This window comes from Diceros bicornis, chromosome 41, assembly GCF_020826845.1.
Source record: "Diceros bicornis minor isolate mBicDic1 chromosome 41, mDicBic1.mat.cur, whole genome shotgun sequence".
Classification (NCBI taxonomy): Eukaryota; Metazoa; Chordata; class Mammalia; order Perissodactyla; family Rhinocerotidae; genus Diceros; species Diceros bicornis.
Genome location: NC_080780.1, coordinates 1,388,486 through 1,414,076, shown reverse-complemented (window position 1 = coordinate 1,414,076; position 25,591 = coordinate 1,388,486). Strand labels below are relative to the sequence as shown.

Genomic DNA, 25,591 nt, shown 5'->3' with positions numbered 1-25,591 from the left:
GATATACACACAGGGAGAATGCTCTGTGAACATGAAGGCAGAGATGAGGTGATGTTTCTACAAGCCAAGGAGCACCGAGGATCACCAGCAAACCCCCAGCAGCTGGAGAGAGGCCTGGAACAGATCCTCCTGCGCAGCCTCAGAAGGAATCAGCCCTGTTAACACCTTGATCTTAGACTTCTGGCCTCCAGAACAGTGAGAGAATGTTTCTGTTGCTGAAGCCACCAGCCTGTGGTACTTTGTTACAGCAGCCCCAGGACACTAGCACAGCATGGATAAGTTACAACTTGAGCTTCTCGCCCAGCCTCAGAGGTTGGGGCCAGGGAGCCACCAGGATTCCAGGGAAGGACCTTGGAAAGGCCAGAGTTGGATGTTGGAGCAGTGGCAAGAACAGGTGTTTCCATCGCTGGTGTCGTTGTAAATTGTTCTAACTCACCCAGCGATTGTGCCTTTGGAAATAAACTCTACAGAAATAACTGAGACGTTCACGGCAGGCCATTTATAATAAGAGAAATTGGACACATCCCAAATGCCTGCCAATCGAGGAAGTACTCAGCTATCCATGGAGGGAATGTTCTCTACTATGAAGATGACAAGTATATGATCTAGGTCAAAGAGTGGGAATTGTGTGTGAAGTGATGTTAAATATAAACGGTGAAACACAAAGTGAGAACTCACTCTGAGAAGAGGCATGCTGGGATGCTGGCAGAGACCGGGGGGATTCGGGGGGTCACGAGTAGAACTACATGTTTTTCCAGCCTTGGTCTCCAGTTGGGCTATTTCAGGCCTCATGTCTGGAACCCAAGATGTTCTGGGCCCCGAGCTGGAGTGGGACATGGTGCCCCAGCTCAGAGGGCTGTCCTGTGCTGGCCCGGTACACGGGCCTCTCGCTACTGCCCAGCAAGGCACACGCGTGCCTGCATCCCCCGGGGGCCAGCACGCTCTCCTCAGAGGTTCCAACACCCAGGCCAAGGAGGCAGGGAGGGTACGCACCCGCTGGTGTCCTCTGGACAGGCATCCCCCTGAGAAGCAGCATGCAGTTGCCAGATCATACTGTGGAGGAGCTGTTTGCGGTGCGGGGACAGAGTGACAGGAAACAGAATGTCAACAGAAAGAGACTCTTGAATGCTGAAGAACAAAGCCTCCCTGTGGTGTAGACCTCGCAGCTAGACACATCAGACGTAGTGGGACTCCCCCAACAGGTTATGAAGGTGGAGGAGGCAACTTACTCTTTACACTATCTTGTTTACTCCATTTTCTGCCGTCAGCGTGGATTATGTGTTATTATTATTATTATTATTATTATTATAAGCAGGAAAATACATAAAAGAAAAAACCACCCATGACCACCTCAGCCTTCCGTTTCAGGTAGGAGTTTCTGTTTTCCACCAAATTGCTTAAGTCAAGATTAAAAATATAAAGGGAACCTCCCCTCCTTCACTCCCAAGAGCTCATTTTAATCAAAGGTAGGAAAACAATTTTAAGCTGACACACAAATAAATAGCAGCTTGATTTAGACTAAATCAACAAAACCCCCCCAGCGAGGCCCGGGTGCGGTGAGTGGGCGTGTGTGCGGGCGCTCCGCCCTGAGCGCGGCCGCCCCCCCAGCTGAGCCCTAGGGGCCGCCCAGGCTGGGGAGAGGGGCCTGTACACCTCCGCCTGGTTTCAGAGCCCCCATTTATTCATCACAGTGGGAAATAAAACTGTGGGACCAGCCAAGTGCTTCTGCTGCCTGCTCAGCCTGTTCCAGAAAGATCTTGGGCACATCTGCGGGCGGGGGGGCGCTGTCAGGAGGGCCGTTTTCACCAGAGGGGACCTCTGTGCCCGACCTGAGGGGGGAGCCTTTACAAAACAGATGAACAAGTTTCATCCTTTTACTCAAGGCTCCTGGCTTGTTCGGCTCTGAAATACAGTGGCCTCTTCTTGGGACCGCGGGCCGGTCCTGACGCGGCCCGGCCGTCCGGGCTGTCCGGAGTTCCCGGGCCCGGAGCCGGTCCAAGTGAGCAGAGCGCGGCGGAGGCGACCGCACCTCCGGGGTCTTCAGCGAGCGGGCGTGTTGGCGGCGGGCTGTGCAGCCCGCGAGCGCCGGGGGCGCCGGCGGGGGGCGGCCGGGGGCGGGGAGTGCGCAGCCGCGCGGCAGCGGGAGGCCGGGTGGGGGCGCGGCGGGCCTCGGCTGCGCGATACCGCCGCCTGGGCGGGAGGGGACCCACGGCGTCGCATTGTCAGCTCTTTCCTGTCGCCTCAGTTAATCCTCATGCGGGCCCTGCTCGAGGTGCCGCAGCGGGAGAGGCGGCCGGGCTCTGCGGGCCATCTGGCCGTGGAGGGGACAGGGCTTGCGAGGACAGAGAGCTCTCACCTGACCTTCCCGTGGTGTCACTGTGAAGCTCTAACAGGCACTCGCCGTGACCCCCAGACTCACCATGTGAGGGTGGGGGCATGAAAGGGTCCAGGAGGGGCTGGGGACAAGGTGACTCAGAGCCTCCACCTCTCCTGGCTTGTCCCACCTGTGCCAGCCCAGCTAACGGCAAGCAGAGTGGGGAGGGGGCAGTGGGGAGTTCTGGGGGTCACAAGTGACCAGCATCAGGGGCAGGTTCGAGGCAGCAGGGGGCAGGTGGGCCTGTGGGGGCAGCTCGGAGCTGGCTCCTGGAAACCCCCGGGGTGGGGTGGGGGGCGCCAGCCCCTGCCTCTGAGAGCCAGCAGGCTGTGTGTCCTTGGCGGGGCGGGCAGGTGGCTGTCAGAGGTGCCTGCGCTGGCTGGGCTGTGCGTGTGGCCAGAGGTGGGTGGGAGCCATGATGCGCCGGCCTGTGAGTGGGCCCGTCCCCCTCTTCCTGGCGACAGACTGGGCCCCGAACGCTGCCTGCCCGGGCAGCCTGGGGGAAGCTCCAGAGGTAACCCCTGCTTGCCTCAGGCCGGCTTCTCTGGGGTTGTGGTCCCACAGTCACCAAAATGGTTCTCTGAGCCTTCAGCCAGCAAGGACTTAAAGAGTGTTTTCTTTTTTTAATTAGCTTGACTTGATTTTTAAAAGCTCCATAACGTGCTTGGTGCCCGGGGCCTCATGATCTCAACTGTTATTCAAATCACTTTAAACGTGAGTTCAGCGGCAGCGTTGCATGGTGGCCTTGGGGTTCAGAGTGGTTCCCCCGCCAGGCCTGCCCAGTCCTGACCCTTCACCCCACACAGGCTCCACCTTCCCTGCCGCCCTCGCTCCAGCTGGCCTTCCTGACCCTCCAGCTGGCTGCCCCCTGCCCGGCCGTCCATGAACCATTGGAGCTTCCAGGAGTGGAGGACTGGCCTCACCTGGATGTAGTCCAGGGACCTGCTGTCCCATCGCCGGCCCTGCTGTCTTGGCTTCTCCATTGCAGACAGGGCATCCCAACCTATCCATGTGCTTGGCGGGGGGTGGGGGAGCGTCTGTCAGGTCCTGGTCACACTGGTGCCCTCCTGCTCTGATCAGCCCCACAGATGTCCCCACCCCCAACAGACGCCCCCCACCTCCACACAGAAGCTCCCCACCCCCAACAGAAGCCCCCCACCCCCACAGACGCCCTCACCCTCCCCCCGACATACCCCCCCACAGACACCCCCATTCAGGGAAGCCTAGGAAAGCCCCACCACTCCTGCTGGCCTGCTCTCTGGAGTCTGGCCCCATCCCAGTCTCTGCCCATCTTTCCAGCAGCTGCTGCCTCCTGTCCCACTGGCCTGACATGCACTGAGGCCCAGCACCTCCACTCTACACAGTTGACCTGTGGTGCTTTAGGTCAGTCCTTGTTTCTGTATCGCAGGTTGGATGCTGTGTCTGACACCAGCATCCTGATTGGCCATGGAGGGCCACAGTGGAGGGGCAGAAACGGACAGATAAACAATTATAATAAAGTGGGCAAAATAAGCTGAGATACTTGCAGGGTACAATGTCCAGAGGAGACCAGGCTAATTTCCTGTGGGAGCTGGGAAAGGTACCTTCTGAGAGGAGGTATTTGAATTGGGTCTTGAAGGCTGTGTAGGAGTTTGCCGAGTGGCAGTTAGGGACGTGCTGTGCTTAGAATACAGACCAGGGCCCTTTATCCCTATTGTTGTCTCTCAATTATAAATATCTGGTGGGCAGATGCTGTGAGTTCTGAGAGGGATGGTTGTTTGCGATGTCCAAGATGGTGGGGGCCCACGGCTGGAACGGCATGTGCTTCTCAGTCTGCTGGCACTTCTGGGGGGGCTCCCTTGTTTTAGACTGGCATCGGGCAACTGGCAGAGCCCCTGGGAGAGGAGGAGGCAGAGGTAGTACTGAGGCCACCAGCCTGAGCACCAGGCGAAGATGGACGAGGAGGGGAGATGGCCAATGTGGGAGGAGCTATTCCTGGGTGGTCCTTCAGGGAAGGTGGAGGGTGAAGGGGGCCGACGGATGCTTGGGGTGGGGGCTTGAGGCACACATGCCGAGTGGGAGCAGAGAGAGATTGGAGGGCGGTCAGCTTCAGGGGGATGGAAGAGGGGAGCCAAGGGGGCTGGCCCGAGGAGCGGTGGTCATGTGGGGCGAGCCCACCACTTGCCAGCCAGCTTCTCCTTTGGGGTAGTTAGGTCACTGGGCGGGAATCCTGGTGAGTTGCGAGCTGCCCCAGGCGCCTGGCCAGCCTGCCCCGCCTGCCCCTGCAACTTCCCCCGTCTTCAGTTGGCAGCAGAGCTCTGAGGGCTCTTCTCTCCCATCTCCTGCAGCTGACCCAGCTCCAGGCACAGCCCCTCATCCTTGGCCGGGGTTTTCCCTCTATAGGCATTGGCTTTGGGGTGCAGGTACCCGTTGGCAGACGTAGTGGGGAGGGTACCTCTTTCTAGAGTTTTCCGTCAGGCTGGGCAGCAGGAGTGGGACAAACTCTACCCCAGAGGGGCTTCCAGAGGGACCCTGGCAGGTGGGACTCCAGGAGAGGAAGGCATGTGTCCAAGAACAGAGTCTTCTCCATCCTGGGTGCTTCCTGTGAGCTCCATTATTGAGTCCCTGCTGGATGCCAGGTGCCCTCCAGCATCTGGTCCCTGCCCGCCTGGCCGTTGCCCTTATCACGGATTCTTGCCATTCCAGACACAGAGCCTTCTGCGGAGGAAGAAGCAGGGTCTGAGCTGAGTGGGGAGGAGCAGGCCCCCGGGACGTGGGGCAGAGGGGCAGTCTGGGGCAGGGTTCTGCAGAGATGTCTGTCCGGGATCATTCACCTGGCTTCGGCTCGTTTTATTTATTTGCACCCTGCCGTGTGCGAGGGAGGATTCTGGCTCACTGTCGTTTACTCTTGTACTTACCCTATCAAGACAGCAGCTGGTGGGGGCCGTGTGGGTCCCTCCCCTGCTCCCGGGATGAGTGCACCTTTGGGGCCTCTTGGCGCCCACCATGCCGTAAGCACGCCATAAACGTGCAGTCTGGCTGTTTGGAACTTCCAGCTGGGGTCAGGCCTGCACCGTGAGTCGGATTGTGGCACAGGAAGCCCTGAGTGTCCCTCAGAGGCTCATGGAGCCTATGCATGGGTGTCTGTGCCCTTTGGGGGCCGGAGCATGACTGAAGGCAGCTCAGGCCCATAAATGTGATGCTCTCAGCTCTCCTGAGCAGCAAATAGAAACAAAGACCAGCAGTGGGCAAGGTTGGTGAGGACAGGACCAAAGCAGGTGTGGGCAGAGGGGCCTCGCGCAGCCCTCGCAGCCCCGTGTGCCTTTCCTGCTCCTTAGATGGATGGGGAAACTGAGGCTCAGAGAGTGCAACTGGTGCAGCTAGGAGGCGACAGAGCAGGGTTGGAACCCAGACCTGCACGAAGCCCGTGGCCCTCGTCGTCACCACACTGTCTCCAAGCTAGTGTCGTGGGTCAAAAAAAAAATCATCCTTTCTTTACGTTTTTTCTTAAAAGGGCATATTTTGAGACTATCACCTGTGCACACAGTGAGAAAATCACAGGGACAGAAGATGCAGAGTGCAGAGGGTGCCCCCCGCCCCCTCCCCCCCAGAGGCAGCCACTGCCCAGTTCTCTGCTGACTGAAAAAGAGAAGACACAGCTCTGAGTGCAACCATTGATCATAGTGACCGGTCGTTAAGAAAATGTTCAATTAGATTTAGTGTAATATTTATTTTTTCCAAGGAAGTGAATAGTACTTTTTTTTTTTTGAGGAAGATTGTCCCTGAGCTAACATCTGTGCCATTGTTCCTCTATTTTGTACGTGGGACGCCGCCACAACGTGGCTTGATGAGCAGTGTGTAGGCCCGTGCCTGGGATCTGAACCTGTAAATCCTGGGCCGCCGAAGCAGAGCATGTGAGCTTAACCACTGTGCCACCGGGCCGGCCCCTGAATAGTACATTTTAACGAGGTTTTATCTCAAAGAGGATTATAGCAAAAAATGTTCGCTACTTAAGACACTGCTTTTCCGTCACCCAGAGCCCTGGGCCTGGGCAGCACATGGGTTTCTCAGGCTTTGTGGTGGCAGGAGGCTGTGTTCTGGTGGGGCCTGTGCCTACAGGGCCTCAGGGGAGGGAAGACAGAGGAGGCGTGGTTGGGGGTTGCCCCCAGCCCCACTGGCCCCCGAGCTCAGCTGGATGAGGCCCCCATGCCCACCTGTCCCTGGTGGCCTCCTGTCTGGACTAGACCCTTCCCGAGACATTTCCTGTTCCGGCTGTGCTTCATATGTGCTGGGTCTAATGTTTGTAGAAAATGATCTGAAATCAAATTAAACCAATGGTGGTGACAAGTCGAATGCTGAGGAGGAGCTTCTGATGGGCCCCAGGCTCCCTCCCACCTGTGCCTCAGGCCTGCCCAGGACCCACACAGGCCTGGGTCTGGGCTCTGGGCTCTGGGCTCTGGCCCCTGGCTTGCTCTGCCACCTCCTGCAAACCCTGCCTCCTCTCGAGGGTCAGTGTTTGTGTCCTGTCTTCATGGCCATCGGCAGCGGTAACTCACTCTCCGGGTTTTGTTCTCTTGGCCCTCAGGGCTGGCCCCCCTCCTGCTGCTCTCTTGGAAGCACTAACGCTGTGGGCCTGTGGGCGTGTAAACGTCTTGTCTGCTGTGGGACTTGCAGCCTCTGCTGTGACACGGGACAGTGGAGGTGGAGGATGCGGGGGAGGGGGCCCTGTCCTCCAGCTCTGCACCTTAATGACGCGATGCTTCGCCCTCCCTCCAAAACCTTCAGTGAGTGCCGTGGTGGCTACAATGTACGTCTGCCCTCTGGAGCTGGGCCATTGTTCATTGCTCTGGGGAGGACTCGCTGGGTCTCATGGACTTGGCGTAGAGCGCCAGGGAATGCGTGCATAGTGGCCCCTGGCAGGCCCTCGGTCCAGGGCTGACTCACGAGGACTCTGAGGCTGGGGGTCTTGAAGGAGCCAGGTGTGCCTGCCGGCTGGGCTCTGCCAGTTGCCGGCGAAGGGGCCCCTGTTGGGCTGGCGCTGAGTGGGGTGGGCTGGGAGCCGTTTGGGAAGGGGCACCCCTTCCTCACGCAGATCTCTGACCAGGGCCTGGCCTTGTGGCTGGGCACTGCATGTTCATGGGGAGATTAATCAGCTCTCTCTCTGTCTGTCTCTGTCCCCCATTTTCCTCCCCAGAGGGGCTTTCTCTGTGGTCCGACGCTGCGTCAAGCTCTGCACCGGCCACGAGTACGCAGCCAAGATCATCAACACCAAGAAGCTGTCGGCCAGAGGTAGGGACAGGCTGTGGTGGTGTGGGCCGGGTGCAGGGGCAGTGGCCCGTGCTGTGGGGTGGGGCTCAGCCTGTGGCTCACATGGGCACGAATGGAGGGGAGTTTGCGGCTGCAGTGGGACTTGAACAGTCCCTCCTGCCAAATGGAGCTGAGTGGGCGAGGGACCCACACCCTCAGATCCAGGATCGCACCTTGGCTCTGGTTTAGGGGCTCTTGGAGCCCCCACTTTGCCTCCTCAGGGCTGAAGGGGGAGAGGCACGCTGTGGCCAGGCCACTGTGGTGGTCAGAGAATGTCACCTGCCTGCGAGCTGTGGGCTGGAGGAGGCTTTGGTGACCCGAAGACTTTGGGTGACCGGGCGACGCTGTGGGGGCTGTGTGAAGGCACGTTTTGTATCTTAGCACCTTTCGATCTTCTGCACGAGGAGGATGCATCTGCTCGCAGGGGGTGAGCATGGTGCTGGCCGGGAGCTGGCCCTGGGCATGTGGCCTCATCCCATCCCACACCTCCCGAGCCCTTGCTGAGTGATGGCCCATTCTAGGCAGACACACAGACCTCATATACCTCGTGGGGTCCCATGGTGTTCCATGTGATGGGGGTGAGGGGCGGGGATGTGGGGGCAGGAGATGTGGGGTGAGCGACTGTGACAGGGCCATGGCGGGGGTGCCGCCCTAAGCAGGTGTTGCTGGAGTACAGACACGAGGGGGCTGAGGGGCCGGATCCAGGGAGGGGGTCTGGCAGGGTTCTCGAGGTGGGTGTGGAGGGGTGAGCCATCTCAGCAAGGTGGCAGCACCATTGCTACCCCCTAGTGCTGTGGGGGTCCCACAGGTCCTCCGACCATGGGGCCAGGCAGGAGGGACCAGGTGACCCCTGGGCTGAGAGAGCCAAGCTAAGCCCCTGGCCCTGTGCTCTCCCGCGTCCAAGGGCACCGCACTGCCCCAGCTAGCGTCCAGACACAAATCTGACCTAATTGAGAGGCTCTTTCTCCGGCCCAAAAGGCCCTGACCGTAGACAGTCCTGGCCTGAGTCCCTCCCTGCCACTGGTGCTGGGAGCCCTCCTGTCTGTGGGGTCTGCAGTTTACAGCCCAGCGGCCCCGGCGGCAGGCGGCTGAGGCCACCCTGTGCGATTCACGGAGCTGTGTGTAGGCGTTGTTTGGGCGCCTGCTGTGTGCCAGGCCTCAGGGCTGAGTGTTTCCGGGGGCGGGCACTCCTGACAGCCTCTCGTCACATCAGGGGGCCGGCGGTGCCCAAGGGGGTTCAGTCCCACATGTTCTGTCTTTGCTGCCTGTGTTGGGAGAGGTGGAGGGCCACACGCGGCCTGAGGGCCGGGCGGGAGCGTGAGGAGGGAGGCCCTGGGCAGGGGCAGCAGCACAAGCTCCTGGCTGTCCCTCACGATGTTGAGGGGCCTGCGGGGGCTGCTTCAAGGACAGTGGCAGGCTCTGCTGGCCTCCCGGGGCCTAGCCGTGGTGGGGTGGGCCGGCGGGGCCGTGGTCTGTTCTCCAGACTCCCCGAGGCCTGGGTGCCACGGAGAGAGATCTTTGAGCCAGAGCAGCGTGGGGCATGTATGCCAGGACAAACTCGGGTCCTGAAGCTGGACGGTGATGAGAACTAAAGCTGACACTGAGCACTTGCTGTATGCACTGCACCGCCAGAATGCAGGGAAGCTTCCCGTTGCGACACGGCATGGGTGGCACTGGTGGGTCGCCGAGTTAAATGTTTTCGGGGGCATGTGTCTGCACACGTGGAGTCCCTAAGGCAGGAGGAACATTCCATCTCATTCCATAGGCTTGTGCCAGGCCACAGGAGGAGGAGAGAGCCCACCCCTAGACTAATGAGGGAGACCCTCACTCATCCACCAGGTTTACTTAGCACCTACCACATGCCCAGCACGTGGACATGGTGGCAAGCAAAGATGTCCAAATAAGCCACTACAACCCCGTGTGCAGGGTGGAGCACAGGGGAGGGCACAGGGCGGTTGGCCAGATCTTGAAGGATGAATAGGAGTTTGTGAGGCTCAAGCAGAAAACCACCTGGGTATGTTTCCTTGGAATCACACAGCTTCTCTAAAGTGAACTCACACTCCCTGTTTATACCCTCCAAGTGTTCTACATATGGGCAGAATCAGGAGTAGTGGAAGTCTGAAATTCCAGGTGTGTTCCACCATCACCATTTGCTCCTTCTTCTGCCCCAGCAGTAGCAGGCCTGCTGCCCGCTTCCTGACTGGCAGCCTGCTTTCTGCCTCCGAGTCCCCAAGGCCAGGCCCCTGGAGAGCCCCCTGATGGCGCAGCTGCAAAGCTGTGCAGACCCTGGCGCTTCTGTCAGCCCTGCTCCTGGCCTCCGTTTCCTCGCTGGGCCCAGCCTGGTTGTGTGGTAGGAGGCAGGGCAGCCAGCCAGGGCCGGTCTGGAATGGAAGCAGTGGCCCTCGCCTGTCGTCCTCCTGCTGCAGGGACGCTCTCTGGGCCAGGGAAGCCTGGCCTCCGCTCAGGCCTCTGCACTGCCCAGCCCTGTGCAGTTCCTGGGCATTTTTTTCCTGTTTAACTCTTTATTATGGAAAATTTCAGACACCCCTAAATATAGAGAAAATGAGAGATGAGCCCCCAGCTTCAACAGTCATCAGCTCTCAGCCGATTTTATTCCATCTGCCCCCCCTCCCAGTATCTTGACACCCAGACCGCCTGTCATTTCGCCCATGGTGTTCAGCATGATTCTCTAACAGAAAAGGACTCTAAAAGCAACGGCCACCTCCCTTGTACCGGGGCCTGGGGGTCTTCTGACCCTGCCCAGCCCCTTCAGGACTTTCCTAGCTGAGGGGGCAGTGGGAGAGGTGCGGGGAGGATCTCGGGACCCGGACTCTCACCTCCGTGCTGAGGGTGGGCCAGCGATGAGGCATCCAGCCCAGTGGGTTTGGTCTCGTCACCACAGCCGTGACTCTGCCTCACTGTATGACTCTGGCCACGTTACTTGGCCACCCTGTACCTCAGTTTCCAAGCTATAAAATTGGGATAAAACTAGGATCTACTTCAGCGGGGCTTTGTGAGGGATAAAGGAGGGGTGAGGCGTTTGGAAGGAGCTGCTGTTTGGGGTGCTGCGAAGACCTCCCCTCTCCACCTTGCTCCCCTTTCCTGGCCATATAGCCCACCCAGCCTGCAGGCCCCAGGACCTCTCCTCCATGAAGCTGCCCTGCGTCCTCCCACCCAGCCTGGAACCCCCAGGCCCCAAGGCCGTCACCGGTAGCCGATTCTGGATTGATCCTTTGCTCCTTGAGGGCAAATGCAGCTGGTTCATCCCTGAGCCTTCCCAGCTCCCAGCCTAGAGCCTGTGAAAACATGCCTAGGAACATGCCACCCCCTTCTTAAAACCCTTTCGGGGCTAAATTCAGGATAAAACCTGAATACCCCCCCTGGCCTGAGACTCTGCCTGTCTCCCCCGCCGTCTCCCCTGCTCCCAGCAGCTTTGCTCAGACACTTGGCCTCTTCCAGTTCTTCACACCCAGGGCCTTTGCACCTGCATTCTCTCTGGAAATGCTTTTCCCGAACTTTATACTCGCTTAACTCCTGTTGATGACACTTCCTCAGAGGGGTCTCCCCTGAGCCTCCGGTGGGAATCCAGGAGCCAAGCACCTGTTTTTATTTTATGGCTGTCTCTCCCACCAGACTACCAGGCCACTGTATCTCCCACACCCCACCCAGGACCTGGCAGGTGGTAAGCTCTCCATAAATGTTTTTGAATGCTTTGATGTGCAGCCTGTGCTAGAGTCAGGTTAATCTTCCAGGTGTGAGGCCAGGGTGAGGACTGGGTGGAGGGGGCGTCTAGAATAGGGTTCGCTGCAGGGTTGGGTTTGCAGAGGAAGCCCCTGGTCACTGGACACCTAAGCATTTGGTGGGGTCCAAGTTCAGGAGCATTTTTGTGGTGATGCCTGAGGGTTGTCAGGGAGGGGAGGCAGGGAGGGGAGGCCTGGTGGTCACCCTGCAGCCTGCACCTGGGTCCTGCAGGGTCAGACATGCTCCAAGCAGAGAAAGTGTCCTGAGCAAAGGCTCCTGGCCTGGCTGCCCCAGCTGTTGTTCTAGCGGGTGGGGGTGGAGAGGGGGCCCACAGGTGGGGAGGAGGATGCCAGGGGAAATGCCTAGAAAGAGGGAGAGTTGGGAAGTGGAGGCTGGACCCAGAGGCTGGAGGGGAAGCTGCTCCTCCCTCCCCTGGCCCACCTGCCGTCACTTTCATCCGTTGAGTCCAGTGCAATGCGGTGGGGCCTCACTCACCTCTGCAGGGAGCCGTGGTGTTCCCACTCCCGGGCTGAGGAGACAACCTTGGTCCTTCAAGGCCACTGATGACAAAGAAGCGGCCTGCTGCACGCAGCTGCCAGGAGGAGGACGTTGGTGCTGGACACAGAAAAACTGCCCCTCCCAGTAACTGACAGTTCTTGGCCAGGAGGACAAGGCAGATTGCACCCAGCTTGTGCCAAAGGCTCTAAGAGTTAGATTTTTTAAATTTAATACTCAATTAAATAGAGGATTGTGAGACTTGCGAAGTCCGTGAATGTACTGAATAATTAGAGATTATTAAACTACTGTTAACAAAAGCAGTTAGAGGAAAGTTAATTGACTGGGGTAAGAAGATGGTTAGGCACAGTCTCACACTTCAGGTTGTTGCCCCCCCACCGTGGGCACTGAGGGGCTGTCTGTGGGCGGTTTGCTCCTTTGGAGGTCACCTGTGCAGCTGAGCCCAGGGAGTACTCACTGGCTCTGAGTACCTAGGAGGCAGGTGTCCCAGAAGTGACCCCAGCAGTGGCCGAACGTGGGGGGAGGAACAGGGCCTTAGGCATTTACTGTGCCCTCACCTTGCTTCTCAGTGACCCCCACGCCCTCTGTGAGGTAGGTGGTGGGTGCCCCGTTTCACAGACTAGGAAACGGAGTCGCACAGAAGTGGAGAGACTTGTTCAGGAACCCACAGCCATAAGGAGCAGAGCCTGGGGCACCCGCGGCTCTGGATTTCACCAAGCCCTGGCTGGCTGAGGTAGATCACATGTGGGGCTCACCTCACAGGTAGGGGGCTTACCTCACAGGTGGGGGCCTCATTTCACAGGTGGGAGGCTGAGCTCACGGGGAGGGGGCTCACCTCACAGGTGGGGGGGCTGTGCTCACAGGTGGGTCAGACCTCACAGGTGAGGAGACTGAGGTGACAGGTGAAGAGATCCAGGGCTCACCTCTGTGCCTCCTCTGACCTTCAGGCTGGTGCCCAGTGCACCCCCAGCTCCCTTCCTGGGTCACTTGGGGCCATCCCCTCCCCAGGGTGTGTGTGGCCCCTTCTGCCTTGGGGGGCACCCCTGCCGGAAGGTGTGATGGGAGGAGCTGTCTTGACTTTTCTGGGGGCTTGGGTGCCGAGCTTGCACCCCCAGCCCCCTCAGGCAGCGGGAACCGGGGGTTTTTCCGCTGCAGCCGGCACTGCGGCTGTCGTCTGGACTCCGTGACCACAACCGGGGAGATGGGCGACCCCGACTCAGCCATAAGCAGTGCCAGGATCCACCAAACTGGGTTAACAGAGGACGCGGCGCCGCATTGCAGGGGCGGCTGAGCATGCGCGGGCGAGCGCCCCTCCTCCCCTCCCCTTCCCCTCCGCTCGCCTACCCCCCGCTCCCCACCCTGGTTCGGGACCCCTCCCCTCCCAGCTCGGGAATTCCCCGCCCCCGCTGCACTCCGCGGCAGCCCCTCCCCCGCCCCTCCCTGGCAGCTTCCCTCGCCCCAGGGGCGGAGCCAGGGCCTCACAGTATAAGAATGTCCCAATTTCAGATAAACAATAATTCTTTAGAGTATGTATGTCCCAAACCCCCAACCAGCTTTTGGTCGACTCTGCCCTCAAGTCAGGGCTCCAGGGGATCCTGGGAGGAGGGTGGGGTCTCCCTAGGGACTGGAGGGTGGGTGGGCATGGGGGCCCCTCCCTCTGGGCACACCCCCTCCCCAGCCCCAGGGTCAACCTTTAGCTGGTGGACACAATCCCTCCTTCCCAGGTTCTGTTGCCAGGACTTGAGTTTATGGGGAGTTGGAGGCACCCTGCGTGCAGGGGGGAAGGAGTAAGAGGGGGACTCTTCCATTCCTATCCCAGGAGGAGGAGGAGCAATGAGGGAACCAGGCTGAGGGTGCCAGATTTAGCAGTTAATTTGAATTTCACATAGAAAACGAAAAAATTTGGATACACATGTCCCAGACTTCCTGGAACAGACTTATACTAGAAAGTCTTGTTGTTTATCTGATTTTGGGATATACTTATACTAGAAAGTTCTTGTTTATCTGAATTTGGGACGTACTTATACTAAAAAATTCTTGTTGCTTGTTTGAAATTCAAATTTAACTGGACATTTTGTGTTTTCTCAAGCAGTGCTAAACAGAGCTGTTGATAGATCAGGTTTTTGTAATTAATTCGACAACCGAGTAGACTAAGTCAAAGCTACTGAAAACGGGGCCCAGGGGAGGAGCAGAAAAGGAGTGGAGGCCGGGCTGTGAAGGCGGGGGTCCTGGTGGACACCCCCACCTGTCCTTGGTGGCCTCCCCTGTGAGGGGGAGAGCTCAGGTGGGCAGCTCCGTGGCTCACCTGCTCGCTGGTTCTGGGGCGTGGCTGCCCCTGTGAGCGATGAGTCCCAAGGGCTTTGGGGCTTGGTGGCCTGGGTGACACCAGTGCTCGGTGAACTCAGGCAGCAGCTGTGCCCACTCCCTTGAGTTATGGAGGGTTGGGAGAGGGTGAGGAGGTGGCCACCCCTGAAAGGTGAACTGGCCCAGGGCTGTCAGAAGGAGATACCTGTGAACTCATGGGGTTGTTTTATCAGCCGTTCCTGTCAGTCCCCAAATCTGGAGGGGCCCTTACCACCACCCCTGCCTGCCCCTACGTGTACCAAGAGCCCCCCTGGAGGTGAGCGCAGGGTCAGGGGGCGGGTCACAGGTTTGAGAACCCAGGTTCTGGCCAGGGTGGCTGCAGCTCTGGCTGCCTGCAGGCCAGCTCTGTGTCCCCAGTGTACGTCTTGCCTCTGAGCCTGACTTGGGACCCAGTGGGGTGGGGACTCCCTGAGCCCAGGGCTGTACTGTGCCACACACAGTACGTCTCTAATGAACATGTGAAGCGGTCGGGGGAGCGGAGGGTTTTTGAAGATTCAGCTCAAGAACTGAGTGGGGTGAGGGGCTAGTTCACACTGCGGAGGCAGTGGTCTGGGCGGAGTGAGTACAGACGGCAGGAGGGGGCTGGGGAGAGGGAGGGGGACACGCAGGTCCCGGACGCCTTGCGGAGTCTTGGCCTCATTTTTGAGGAGGACTGTGATGGGGAGCCCTGCACCTTTGGGGGTCGTCCTGCGCCAGGAAAGCACACGGTCTCTGCTCACCACCTGAGCATGCTGGGCTGGTGCTGAGGCAACATCGTGGGTGCTGTCTTGGGGTGGCTGTGATCAGACCCCACCCCAGGTGTAGGACGTGTTGCACTGGGGCAGAGGATGGAAGCAAGGAAGGAGGTGGCCACTGGCAGGCTCCTACTGTCACCACGCCCTACTGCTCTGGAGGGTGATACTGTCCTACTTTACAGGAGACAAAACTGAGGCCTCGAGACGATAAGCAACTTTGTTTACATCGCCTGCTTTCCATCCATGGGTGAGAGTGGGCGTCCCGCCCTCGGGTCATGGGCTTGACCAAACACAGGACGTGGACCCTGGACAGCTGAGATGGGCAGAACCTGTGTGGCACAGGCTCAGAGCACAGCACGCAGGCCATGCAGGGTGCACTCGGGAGCAGAGTGAGCAGCCGGGGCTGTGGGAGGCAGGCTTTGAGTGACAAGAGAGTGGGTGCCCCTGGTCCCCACAGGGGGATGCGATCCGCTTGTTGGAGTAGTTCCTAGCTGGCAGGGAACTGAGGCTGCTCCTCAGGAATAGGCAGGCTCTGTGCCTGGTTGGCCTGGGAAGGAGGGCCGTTTAGCTGGGGAACCTTATCCCAGAGCAGAGTTGGGCAGGGAGCCTACAGCTAGGCCATTCCAGACCCTCCTGGCTTCCCTGGACGTCGGGGCAGCGCGTCATATGGGGCTTCAATTTTAGACCTTGCATCATGAGATGCCACGTCTCTTTCAAAGCTGAGCTGTGCCTGTGTTGAGTGATGGCTCTGAGACTGATGAGGGACCCGGAGATGCCTCTGTCCCCATGGAGGACCAGCTGAAAGGCCATACGGACCCCAGGAAGTGAGGGTTCTGGGGACCTAGCTGCCATGCGGCCCTGAAGGCCAGGCTGGTCCCCAGGTGACCTTGAACAGCTCAGAGGCATCTGTGCCCAGTGTGGGGAGGAGCAGGGTGCCTGCCACACTCACGTGTTCACCTGGCAGCCCTTTCTTTGTTTCAGTGAGGCCGCGGCAGCTGCAGGATGCCCTGGCTGGGCAGTGGAGCTGCCAGGTGACCCTGGTTGCCAAGTTGACTTTTTAAAACAAAACACGCACCCCAAGCCACAGTGAAGCCACCCTTTTCATCTTTGTTGCTCTGTTGGTGCCCACCCAGGGGCTGTGGTGTGACTGGGTGTTCCCTGGGATCCCACTGCTGGATGCAGAGCAGGGCAGGGGCCCCCTGGGCCTGAGATGCTCCCTGGGAGAGCAGGCTGGAGACCTTAGCCCATTGAAGGCTCCAGAAGCCCTACGGGAAAGACCCCAGAATGGCTGGAGCCTCCTTGCTGCCTGCACATGGGCTCTGGCGCCAGGCTCCCTGGGTGGCAGCCCAGCTCCACTCCCCCCAGCCTCCCTGCACCCTGAAGTTGGGTGCCCCGTCTGAGAGTTGGGGGTGATGGTAATAACAGCCCTACCTCCTGAGAAGCCCTTGGCAGTTGGCAGGGACTGCACAGAGCTGGGTCTGCAAACAGCAGGCACTAATCCCGGCTGGACCCACAGGCACTCGTGCTCTTGAGCAGAGGAACCACCAGGATCTCAGGGCAGCGCTCCCCTGCGACCTTCTTCCGGCCCCTGAAGCGGCCTGCACCCCATGGTGGTGACCCAGTGGTCAGGCCCTGCTGCAGGACCCTGCACTGCCCCTGGGGTTTGGCTGGTTTGTCCCACAGTTCCCACCCTGTGAGCCCTGTCAGGAGGTGAGGGTGTGGAAGCCTTGGCTTGGCGACATCTTTTCTGAAAGCTGTGTCCTCCTCGGCAGCCCATCTGTCCTGTGGTGGGGCAGGTGCCCAGGCTGGACTCCGCCATGGACTCCGCTGGCCTAGTGTGAAGGTCCAGGATGTTCTGTCAGCTTCTGACCTGGCTGCTTGGAGCCACAGAGGGCTGCTGGCTGGGGTGCCCGTGCTCTGTCCCCCGGGACTTTGAGAACTTTCGGATGCGTGAGTTAAGGTATTGATGCCAGATAGCATAAACCGAGAATGATCTGTGATGGGGATATCCATGAGCCTCTTAAGGTTCTAGAAAGCTCTCTCGTGCCATCCAATGGTGCAGGCGGTGGAGGCGGATGGGAAGGAGAGGAGGGGTCCCCTAATGATGCGTTCTGGGGCCCAGTGCAGTGAGTTACCTGGGGACAGTGGGTCCTTGTCAATGTGCATGGCTGCCAGCACCCACCTCCCTTTCGGAGAACAGAAGCCCCCTTGTGAGGGGAATGGGGACACCTGGCAGAGTTGAGTGTCATGTCGGACAGAGGCTGGAGGAGGGAAGCAGGAAAAACAGCAAGGATGACAGGTCAGGTGCCCAGCTCTGCAAAGCGGGCTGGGGAGGAGCCGGCATCCTGGGGTTGCTCTCTGCCGCCACCTCCCTTTGGGAAACCTCCACCCTTTACACACTTGAGAACCTGACTTCAAGCGAGGGGTGGCCCCGTTCAGGACCCCACGTCCAGTGTCCCCGTGGCCCCCAAGACCGGGACGCAGGTGAGCACGCAGTCCCCCACCTTGATGATGTTGGTTTGGGTTCACTGCTGGCTTAGTCTGGAGGAAGCAGGAGCCTGGGCAGTCCCTGGCCCAGCATAGCCAACAGCTGGACACACGGGTAGGACGTGGGCGCTGGCTCCCCCCAAAGGCTGTGGCTCCCCTCAGATCCCCCAAGGTGGTCAGCATTGGCATCTGGCCTCTCCTCCCTGGGGGGCTCTGTGTCGGGCTGGTGCATGGCCCCCAGGCTCTGGTGACAATGACCCAGGCGAGGATAAGCCAGACAACCGAGGGTGGGGGCTGCAGCTGGGGCTCCCAGCTCTGTGTTCAGGAAGGCAGTTCTATAGACGTGTCACCCTCTGGGTCCCAGCCACACGCACACTCCCACAGCTCACCGCCTGACGGCCAGCCAGTCCAGCCTAGCCCTTCCTCATGGGCATCCTTCTCCCCTGGGGCCTTGGCCACAAGCGGCAAGTGTCGATGCTTCAGGGCAGAAGTGGACGGTAACCCCGGGCCAGGGGCCTGACCCCGACACGATGCTCAGATCCCTGCCGGCTCTGTGTCCAGGAGCTGCTGCGTTTGGCAGGGCATCCTTGGCAGCAGCCCCCGTGGCCCGTGACCTCAGCTGGCACTCTGAGTGTTCCAGTCTCCCTCTCCCAGGCCAGGTCACCCTCTGAGCAGGGTGGGGGACCTGAGGAAGCAGATGGAGACTCTTGTGTGCCTAGCCCACCTACCTAGCCCCACAGGTCCATGGGGGTCCAGCCGCTGCCCCAGGAGGAGAGAGCGCATCCTGAGCCCTCGCTGCGTGCTGGGCGCTGTGGACTCTCCACGTAGGAGTTCACATTCGATCCAGCACCACCGGATGCTCCTCCCAACTTCCCAAGAGGTGGCCTCACTTGTCCTGGGCCGAGCCTGGGGGAGAGGTCGGCAGCCCCTCCTGATGGGTGCGCCTCCTGTCTTCCCCCTCCCGTCCCTCCTCTCCCCACCCGGTGTCTCTCTGGTGTCCTTCTGCCAGTGACAGCACTGCTGCTGTCACTGGCAGCTGGCAAGGGGCCAGGCGCCCACCTACGTCCCTGCTGCCCCTCTTCACCTTGCTCCTCTCACCCCCCCAGCCCTGGCTCTGCAGTGAGTCTCCCTCAGCCGGGAAGCCGGTGGGGGCTGGGAGGGCCGGGGCTGTGGGTGGCCTCAGGTCGAGTCCTGGCCTTGGGGACTCTGAGCTCCTCTGTGTGCCTCAGTGTCCTTGGCTATGACCGTGCCCCACACTGCAGAGTGCAGCAGCGTTCACAAATGTCCTCTCCCACCTCTGTGAGCTGAGCCTCTCCAGCCACCCTTAGCAGCCTTCTCTTTGTTCAGCTCAGGGTACCGCCACCTGAGGGGACCCTATGTTGGGGAAACCCCACCTGGGGCGACCCGCCGGCTGACGAGGGCGGTGTGGGGTGGTAAGGCGCTGGTTTCAGTCTCCTTGCTGCCACTCCTCAGGGTGTCGTTGGAGTTAAATGGTTAATGCCTGTAACGTGCACAGATCAGACGTCGCACGTGTGCGGCCTGTGTGGCGGGCACTCCAGGACGTCTCGTGGTGGGCGCCTGTCTTTTCCTGCCCCTTGAGGGCCCCTGCCTGTTGCCCTCGTGGGGTAGGTACTGGCCACGGCACAGTGACGGCCCCAAGCAGCGCCCGCCCCCTCCTTGGCTCCTGGGGTCTGGGAACTGCCATCCCCGGGTGGGGTGTGCACCCAGCGTGGGGTGTGCAGGGCTCCACTGGGGCCACCTCCCTTCCGGGGTCCCCCGGCAGTCCTCCACCCACCCCTTGGGGGCACCCGAGTGGAGGGCAGCCCCGGCCCAGAGATCACATCAGAATCACCCAGAAGAGCTTGCAGGCTCTCCGCATTGCCCTGGCTGAGCAGGCCGTGGAGCTGCGCGGGGGCCCCTCTTGTGCTTCGGTGGAGTGCAGGCAGGCGGGTGGCAGGTGGGTAGTTGCGGGTCCAGCTTAGCTGATGTCTTAGAGTTGTTTTTGTTCTGTTTTGTTTGATAAGGGATTTTATGGGGTGTAAATGAAGGCTGTTTTACCCGTGAGGTGTTTCTCTGGTAGGGGAAATAATAGCTTGTTTTATGGCTTTGCCAGCGTGTCCCTGGCCCCCTCACAGGAGCGGGTGTGTAAGTGTGTCGCATGCATGTGTGTAAGATTGCCTCCAGACTGGGGAGCCAGGCACCTCTGGCCTAGGTCCGGGCCACGCGCACTGAGGCTTGTCTCCGTATGGGGCGCGGGTTCCTGAGACGCCTGAGCAGTTAAGAGATGGCTCAACTCAGGAGCTCCCTCTCTGAGCTTCACATCAGAGCGGGTGTGAGAACGAATCTTTCCCTCCAGGAACAGCAGGTTCCTCCCAAACCTCGCGCTCTGTCCCTCTGAGACTCCCGCAGGCAGTGTCAGGACCTCGGACTCTGCTGTCCTCGGGGCTCACGGCACTGCGGCACCTGCTCCTTGTAACCCGTGTCCCCTGGGTCCCCCAGCCTCCATCAGTGCTGGCCTTGGGGCTGCGGGTGGGAGAAGGGCAGAGGGACCTCCCCTCAATGGGATGGGGTTCCTGGAAGTTGGGGGGAGCTTGGCCTGCACCCTCATTCCCTGGTCCCCCACTTCTGTCCGTATCCTGTTTCAGAGGTTGCCCTCAGACCCCGCTGTGGAAAACTCAATGTCGAAGGTGCGGTCCCGGGAGCCAGTGCACACGTGGGGGTGATGCAGACCAGGTCTGACACGGACCGACTGGGGAGAGGGGACCCAACACCCTCTGGGGGCAGAACACATGGGGGTGTCAGGTGGGGCAGAGTCTCAGGAGTCACCTGTCTTAGCTTCACAACCTGCACAGCTGTTGCGTTATGTTCTGTGACACGTACCAACGTCCCATAACAAAACGCCAGCCAAGGTAGCCCAGCCGTGGGGCCATGAGCAGCAGGTGCCTGGGCCTCAGGGCAACTCCAGGTGCCCAGACAGTCAGGGCACCTGGCCGCAGCCCCAGGAAGGCCCTTTCAAACCCCTTGGCTGGGCCCAAGGCTGGCCTGGTCATTCGGCCCTCGCAGCCCCTACAGCCCTGGCAGGTGCCTGGTGGGTCCCTCCTGGGGTCGCCCTCTGCCCGCCTAGCCGGTTCATCACTATAGTGGGTATGGTGGCGTCTGGCTGCTCAGGAAGACTCTTGGGACCTCCCTCAGGATGGTGTACCAGGCTGCATTCCCCAGGGTACTGATAGGCCCTGGGCAGGGTGAGCAGTGTTTGACTATGTTCTCTCCACAGGCCTGCTTGGTGGTCACAGCTGTTGTCTTCCAAGTCTAGGCAGGGCCCCGGGGCCAGGGCCCCTGGAAGGAGACGGGTGGGCAGGGATGAGCAGGTGTAACAGCTCCAAGAGGCCTCAGGGCTTGTTCACAGTAGCTGGCCCAAACCACATCCCACTGCCCACTAGGGAACGGGATGGAGTGGAGGGGTCCTCCCAGGTTTCAGCTGATGATTTAGGGCCAGGACTCACTTCTTATGAACCAGACTGGGTTAAATTTGACTGACTTAACCATGTCCGTGGTGGGGTTTACGATGTTAATTTGGAAGTTCAGGAATAACTCCCTCGACTTTGTAGAAAGGAAATAATAGGATGTCAGCAGAGTTAGGAAGCTGGATTCTTCTTCCCCCGGCTGCGTGCCTGTCCTGAGATGGGCCTTCTGGGTTGGGCAGGGACAGCCTCCTCCTCCCACCCCTCTCCTGTGGCTTTTCGTTATCATCCAAGGTCACTTAGGTTTTTAATCAGCTTAGGTTTTTAATTTCAGGGCAAATGTTACCATAGCAGGTTTTATGACAACACTTGCATCATATTTAATTGGTGGCTTCATGCTCACTGGAGACAGGATCAAACTCTTTTTTAAAGGCAACAATATTTTGCCTAATTATAAAAATAACATAAGATCATGGTCCAAGTTGGGGAAAAATACGAAGAATAAAAAAAAAAATAATAAAATAAAATAAAATTGTGCCACCCAGAGTGAAGCGCTGTCACCATCTTGGTGTGATGTTATGCACGTGGGCTCTTAGCAGCTTAGAGGGTGAGTCGTGATGCAGAGATTCAGAGCCGCTCTCGGCTGAGTGCTGCTGTGCCTGATACAGAAAGGGGACGGCAGGGAGGATCAGTGACTTGCTGTGGCCGTGGGGTAGACACCGGTGCCGGGGCTGGGCAGCCAGGTGCCCTTTCTTGGCCCCATGCAAATAATTTCTCTCCCCAAACATGCTCAGAAGAAGGTTGAGATCTTTTGGGTGAGGCTCTGCCGTCGGTGATAAGTTTCAGCAATAAAGTATAGTCGTTTAAGTTATCTCCTTCCCAAAGATGGGTTCCCACATGCATATTTCTTCTGGTTTTTATTTATGACCAAAATCAGGCAATTTTTCCAAAGAAAATGATTTACCCCCGCTCCCATGACCTTCCCCTTCTGGGCTCTCCCTGACCTCAGCCTGGCTCTAGCCCCATCCCCATGCAGTCAGGGTTCTCAATTGCCATCCACGTCCGGGGGGAATCAGCTATGACATTATTGGGACAGTTGGCAAAATTGGAACATGGACTGTAGGTTAGATTCAGGTACGGTATCTGTGTTCGATTTACTGGTGGGATAACTGCGCTGAGATTCTGTAGGAGAATGTCCTGTTCTCACAGATACACACCCAGGGGTTTCCTGGTAGGACACGAAGTGTGGGGCTTACGCTGAAATGCTCAGAACAAGTTAGTCTCCCTGTACGGAGGGACTGAGAGGTTATACAGAAGTGCTCTCTACGAGTACTGTGTACTGTTCTTGCAACTTTTCTCTCAGTCTCAAAAACGTTCAGAATAATAAGTTTAAAATAAACACTATGAGAGAAAAAACAGCCCATGATCCTGCTGTCCTGGGAGGGAGCGGGTCCTGGGTGCTGGGACACCACCCCCCTGCTCTCCTCTGGAGCTGGGCCTCAAGTGTATGGACCAGCCCCCGCCCCCACCAGCATGTCCACTGTGGCCAGTTTTTGAGCTTCATATGGATGGAGAAGTGGAACCCACGCCGTGTGTGTTGTGGCGCGATTGTGTTCACCTTCTAACGGGCCTTTTGGGCTGCGTCCAGTGTCGGCCATCACAAATACTGCTGCGTCTTGTCTGCTGAAGCCGTAGCTCCCACCACAGCAGGATGGGGACCACACCACACCAGTGCCTGCTGCATCGGCTGTGTCAGTGAGGGCGCGAGGGGTGGGGTGAGGGTCTGTCCCGAAGGCCAGCTCCACCCTGCAGTTCTGCAGAGCCCTCCAGGTGCCAGCGTGCCTGGCGCAACAGATGGGAGCCAGGTGGGCAGCGCAGGGGGATGTTAGCATTTCCGGGAGGCTCGAGTGCTTGTCCTGGAGGAGGGAGAGCCAGCTGGATGCCCGAGGTGTTCCCCAGAGAGGTTCCTGTTTGCAGGTGTGACTTTCCACTCAGGAGAGGCACACACATGTTTGCAAGTATGACTGCATTTGGCTGTCCCGATCCTCCCAGCCTGCCACTGTCACACAGCCCAGGGAGAGCTGACCACACAGGAGTCAAGGGCTCCCTTCCTGCAGGGGGACCTTCTGGTGGCTGGGTCTTTTTCCCCAAGCACAGCCAGGCCCGGGTCTGAGGAGTCTGTGGAGTGGCTCTCCTGCTTCTGAGGACCTTTGTCATTAGCACTTGTGTCCTGTGGTGGTGCTGTCGGGGTCCCTGGTGAATCAGGCAGCCCTGCTGTCTTGTCTGGTGTGGTCGTGTGCTCCCCGTGAGGGGCTCAGCGCATAGAGGGACGGGGTGGGAGTCCCGGGTCCTAGATGCCCCTCCCAGTCGTGTCTCACCCTGAGGCAGCCGCCATCCTGAACTCGGAAGCCCTCGCCTTTGTTTCCAGTGGGGCCACACGTGTGCCCAGTGGTGTGTGTGTTTTGACCTTTATGTGAAGGGAGCATGGTCAGGTCTTCCTCTGTGAGTGGCTTTTTTTTTTTTTTTTTAAAGATTTTATTTATTTATTTATATTCCCCCCCTAAAGCCCCAGTAGATAGTTGTATGTCATAGCTGCACATCCTTCTAGTTGCTGTATGTGGGACACGGCCTCAGCATGGCGGGAGAAGCCGTGAGTCGGTGCGCGCCCGGGATCTGAACCCGGGCCGCCAGCAGCGGAGCGCGCGCACTTAACCGCTAAGCCACGGGGCCGGCCCATGAGTGGCTTTTTCGCTCAGGCTGATGTTGGGGCGTTGGCGTGATGTGCACACATTGAGGGATGTTCTGTTGTGTACACTCTCTGGTCAATGGAAACATGGGGTTTTTCAGTTTTTTGCTATTACAATCTCCATCAGCTTTTAAATCCTCCCGGCACCTCTGTTTGTTTGGAGTATAAAATTTCTGGCTGATAAGTCCTTGGTCCTTGAGGCGGCCTCTGGGGTCAGTACTGCACCTCGCGGGGGAGGAGGCCAGGCGCAGGGCTCCAAGGGGCTGTTTTGGCTCCAGCGTATTTGCATCTCTTGCCCAGGGCCAGTTTCCTCTGAGCCCTGACTTGTCCTCCTGCCAATAATGCATAAACACGGCCCATCAAAACACAGTGTGTTGTGGGTTTGTGTGTGGAGTTGGGGGTCAGATCGTGCCTGCTTTCCCCAGATCTCCAGCCAGAGTCCGCTGAGGCCCATGCTGCTCCCGGAGGCCTGTTGGATGGCCCCCACCCGGCAGGCAGCTTTGCTCTGCCAGCCCCACAGCCGCCTCTGAAGAACAAATTCGGCTTCAGCAGAAAGCTCCAAAGAGTGTGGAATTAGGACAAATAAGTGAAGGATTAAATCAGTGCTCTCAGTTCTGCTGCTAATATCCGGCATTTTCTCTTCCTGAATCACCTGGGGACTTGTGGCCCTGAGTTAACACCACTCCTTGCCTCCCATGGGCCTCTCTCTAAACACTTGGCAGCTTCTTCCTGCCCCAGCACTGCCGGCTGGGGGTCTGGGTCTGGGGGTTACCACCTGACATGTCCCTGCCACAGGCAGTCAGCAGGCAGACGCTGAGAGAGGTGGCGGGTGCATCCCCCTGGCCGTGGGTTTCGTGGTTGGCGGCCTGTCCGGCATGTGGTGGTCTGGGCGGTGCTGGGCATGGGGGGTCATGGGCTGCAGGAGCACAAGGTGACACCGTGTCCCTTTCTGTCCCCAGATCACCAGAAGCTGGAGAGAGAGGCGCGAATCTGCCGCCTTCTGAAGCATTCTAACATCGGTGAGTGGCCCTCTGAGGGGGCGGTGGGGGGCAGGGGGCGCGGGTAGCAAGAAGCTCTTTCTTTCTGAGGACTTTCAGAGAGACACCTTCTCCACTGAAGTATCCCACCTTCAGTTCCCTAGAAACGTCTCCTCTCCCTGACCTGGGGGATTCCGGGGGTTTGGGGGCTCCCTGCGGAAGGTCGAGGCCAGGCTCTGCCTTGACGGGTCCCTGCCCCGCACTCTATAACTCCAAGCTGTGATCCTGGTGAACACATGCAGGGGCCCGGTTGTTCTGTCGCTTCGGAACAGCCGCAAGACAGCCGGATTACAGAGAAAAGTGTGCCACCAAAGACCCCTCAGGCCACACCAGGTGCAGCCCTGGCCTGAGGCCCGAGGTCTGATTCTGAGGACCTCTGCTGTCCCCGCCAGCCCAGGGCTTCTGGAATGGCGGTTTGGGCCGGAGGTCCCAACCTGTCAGCTGCCCCTCAGGGGCACGTGCAGCCCCATGAGCCCAGGCCCTGGCCTGAGGGAGCGAAGCCACCCTGCCCACTGGAAGGTCCCTTCTTTCTGAAGTCCTTGAGTCTGTGTGGGTGACACCACTGTAGGAGATGCTCGGATCAGCCATGCTGATCCTGGAAGTTGGCTTGCATCTCCAGGGACCACTTGGCCTGCCCCACTCAGCCACTTGCCCACCCCTCACCCCTGCGGCTCCAGGGTGGGCCCTGCTAGCCGCCTTATGGAGCAAGCGTGTGTGTCCAGCTGTCTGTCCTTCTCCACCTCTGGTCCCTGTAGGGACTTCTGAGGAGCCCAGGACCCAGGCCTTGCCCACATTGGGAAGCAACCAGGAGGCAGCGAGGGGACGGTGGGGACAGTGGGCCCGCT

The 25,591-nt window shown here is 59.1% G+C and overlaps 2 protein-coding genes across 2 annotated transcripts in view; one reads left to right on the top strand and one right to left on the bottom strand.

Moving 5' to 3' along the window:
* The window catches only part of CAMK2B (calcium/calmodulin dependent protein kinase II beta), a 94,851-nt gene that overhangs the window by 25,747 nt on the left and 43,513 nt on the right, over nt 1-25,591 (top strand). Inside the window, exons 2-3 of the mRNA XM_058534735.1 lie at nt 7,548-7,642; nt 24,669-24,728. Coding sequence (XP_058390718.1) covers nt 7,548-7,642; nt 24,669-24,728 — 155 coding nt within the window. The remainder of the gene's footprint in view (nt 1-7,547; nt 7,643-24,668; nt 24,729-25,591) is intronic.
* Nucleotides 1-25,591, bottom strand: part of OGDH (oxoglutarate dehydrogenase) — a 385,968-nt gene that overhangs the window by 326,308 nt on the left and 34,069 nt on the right. The gene's annotated exons all lie outside the window — the stretch shown is intronic.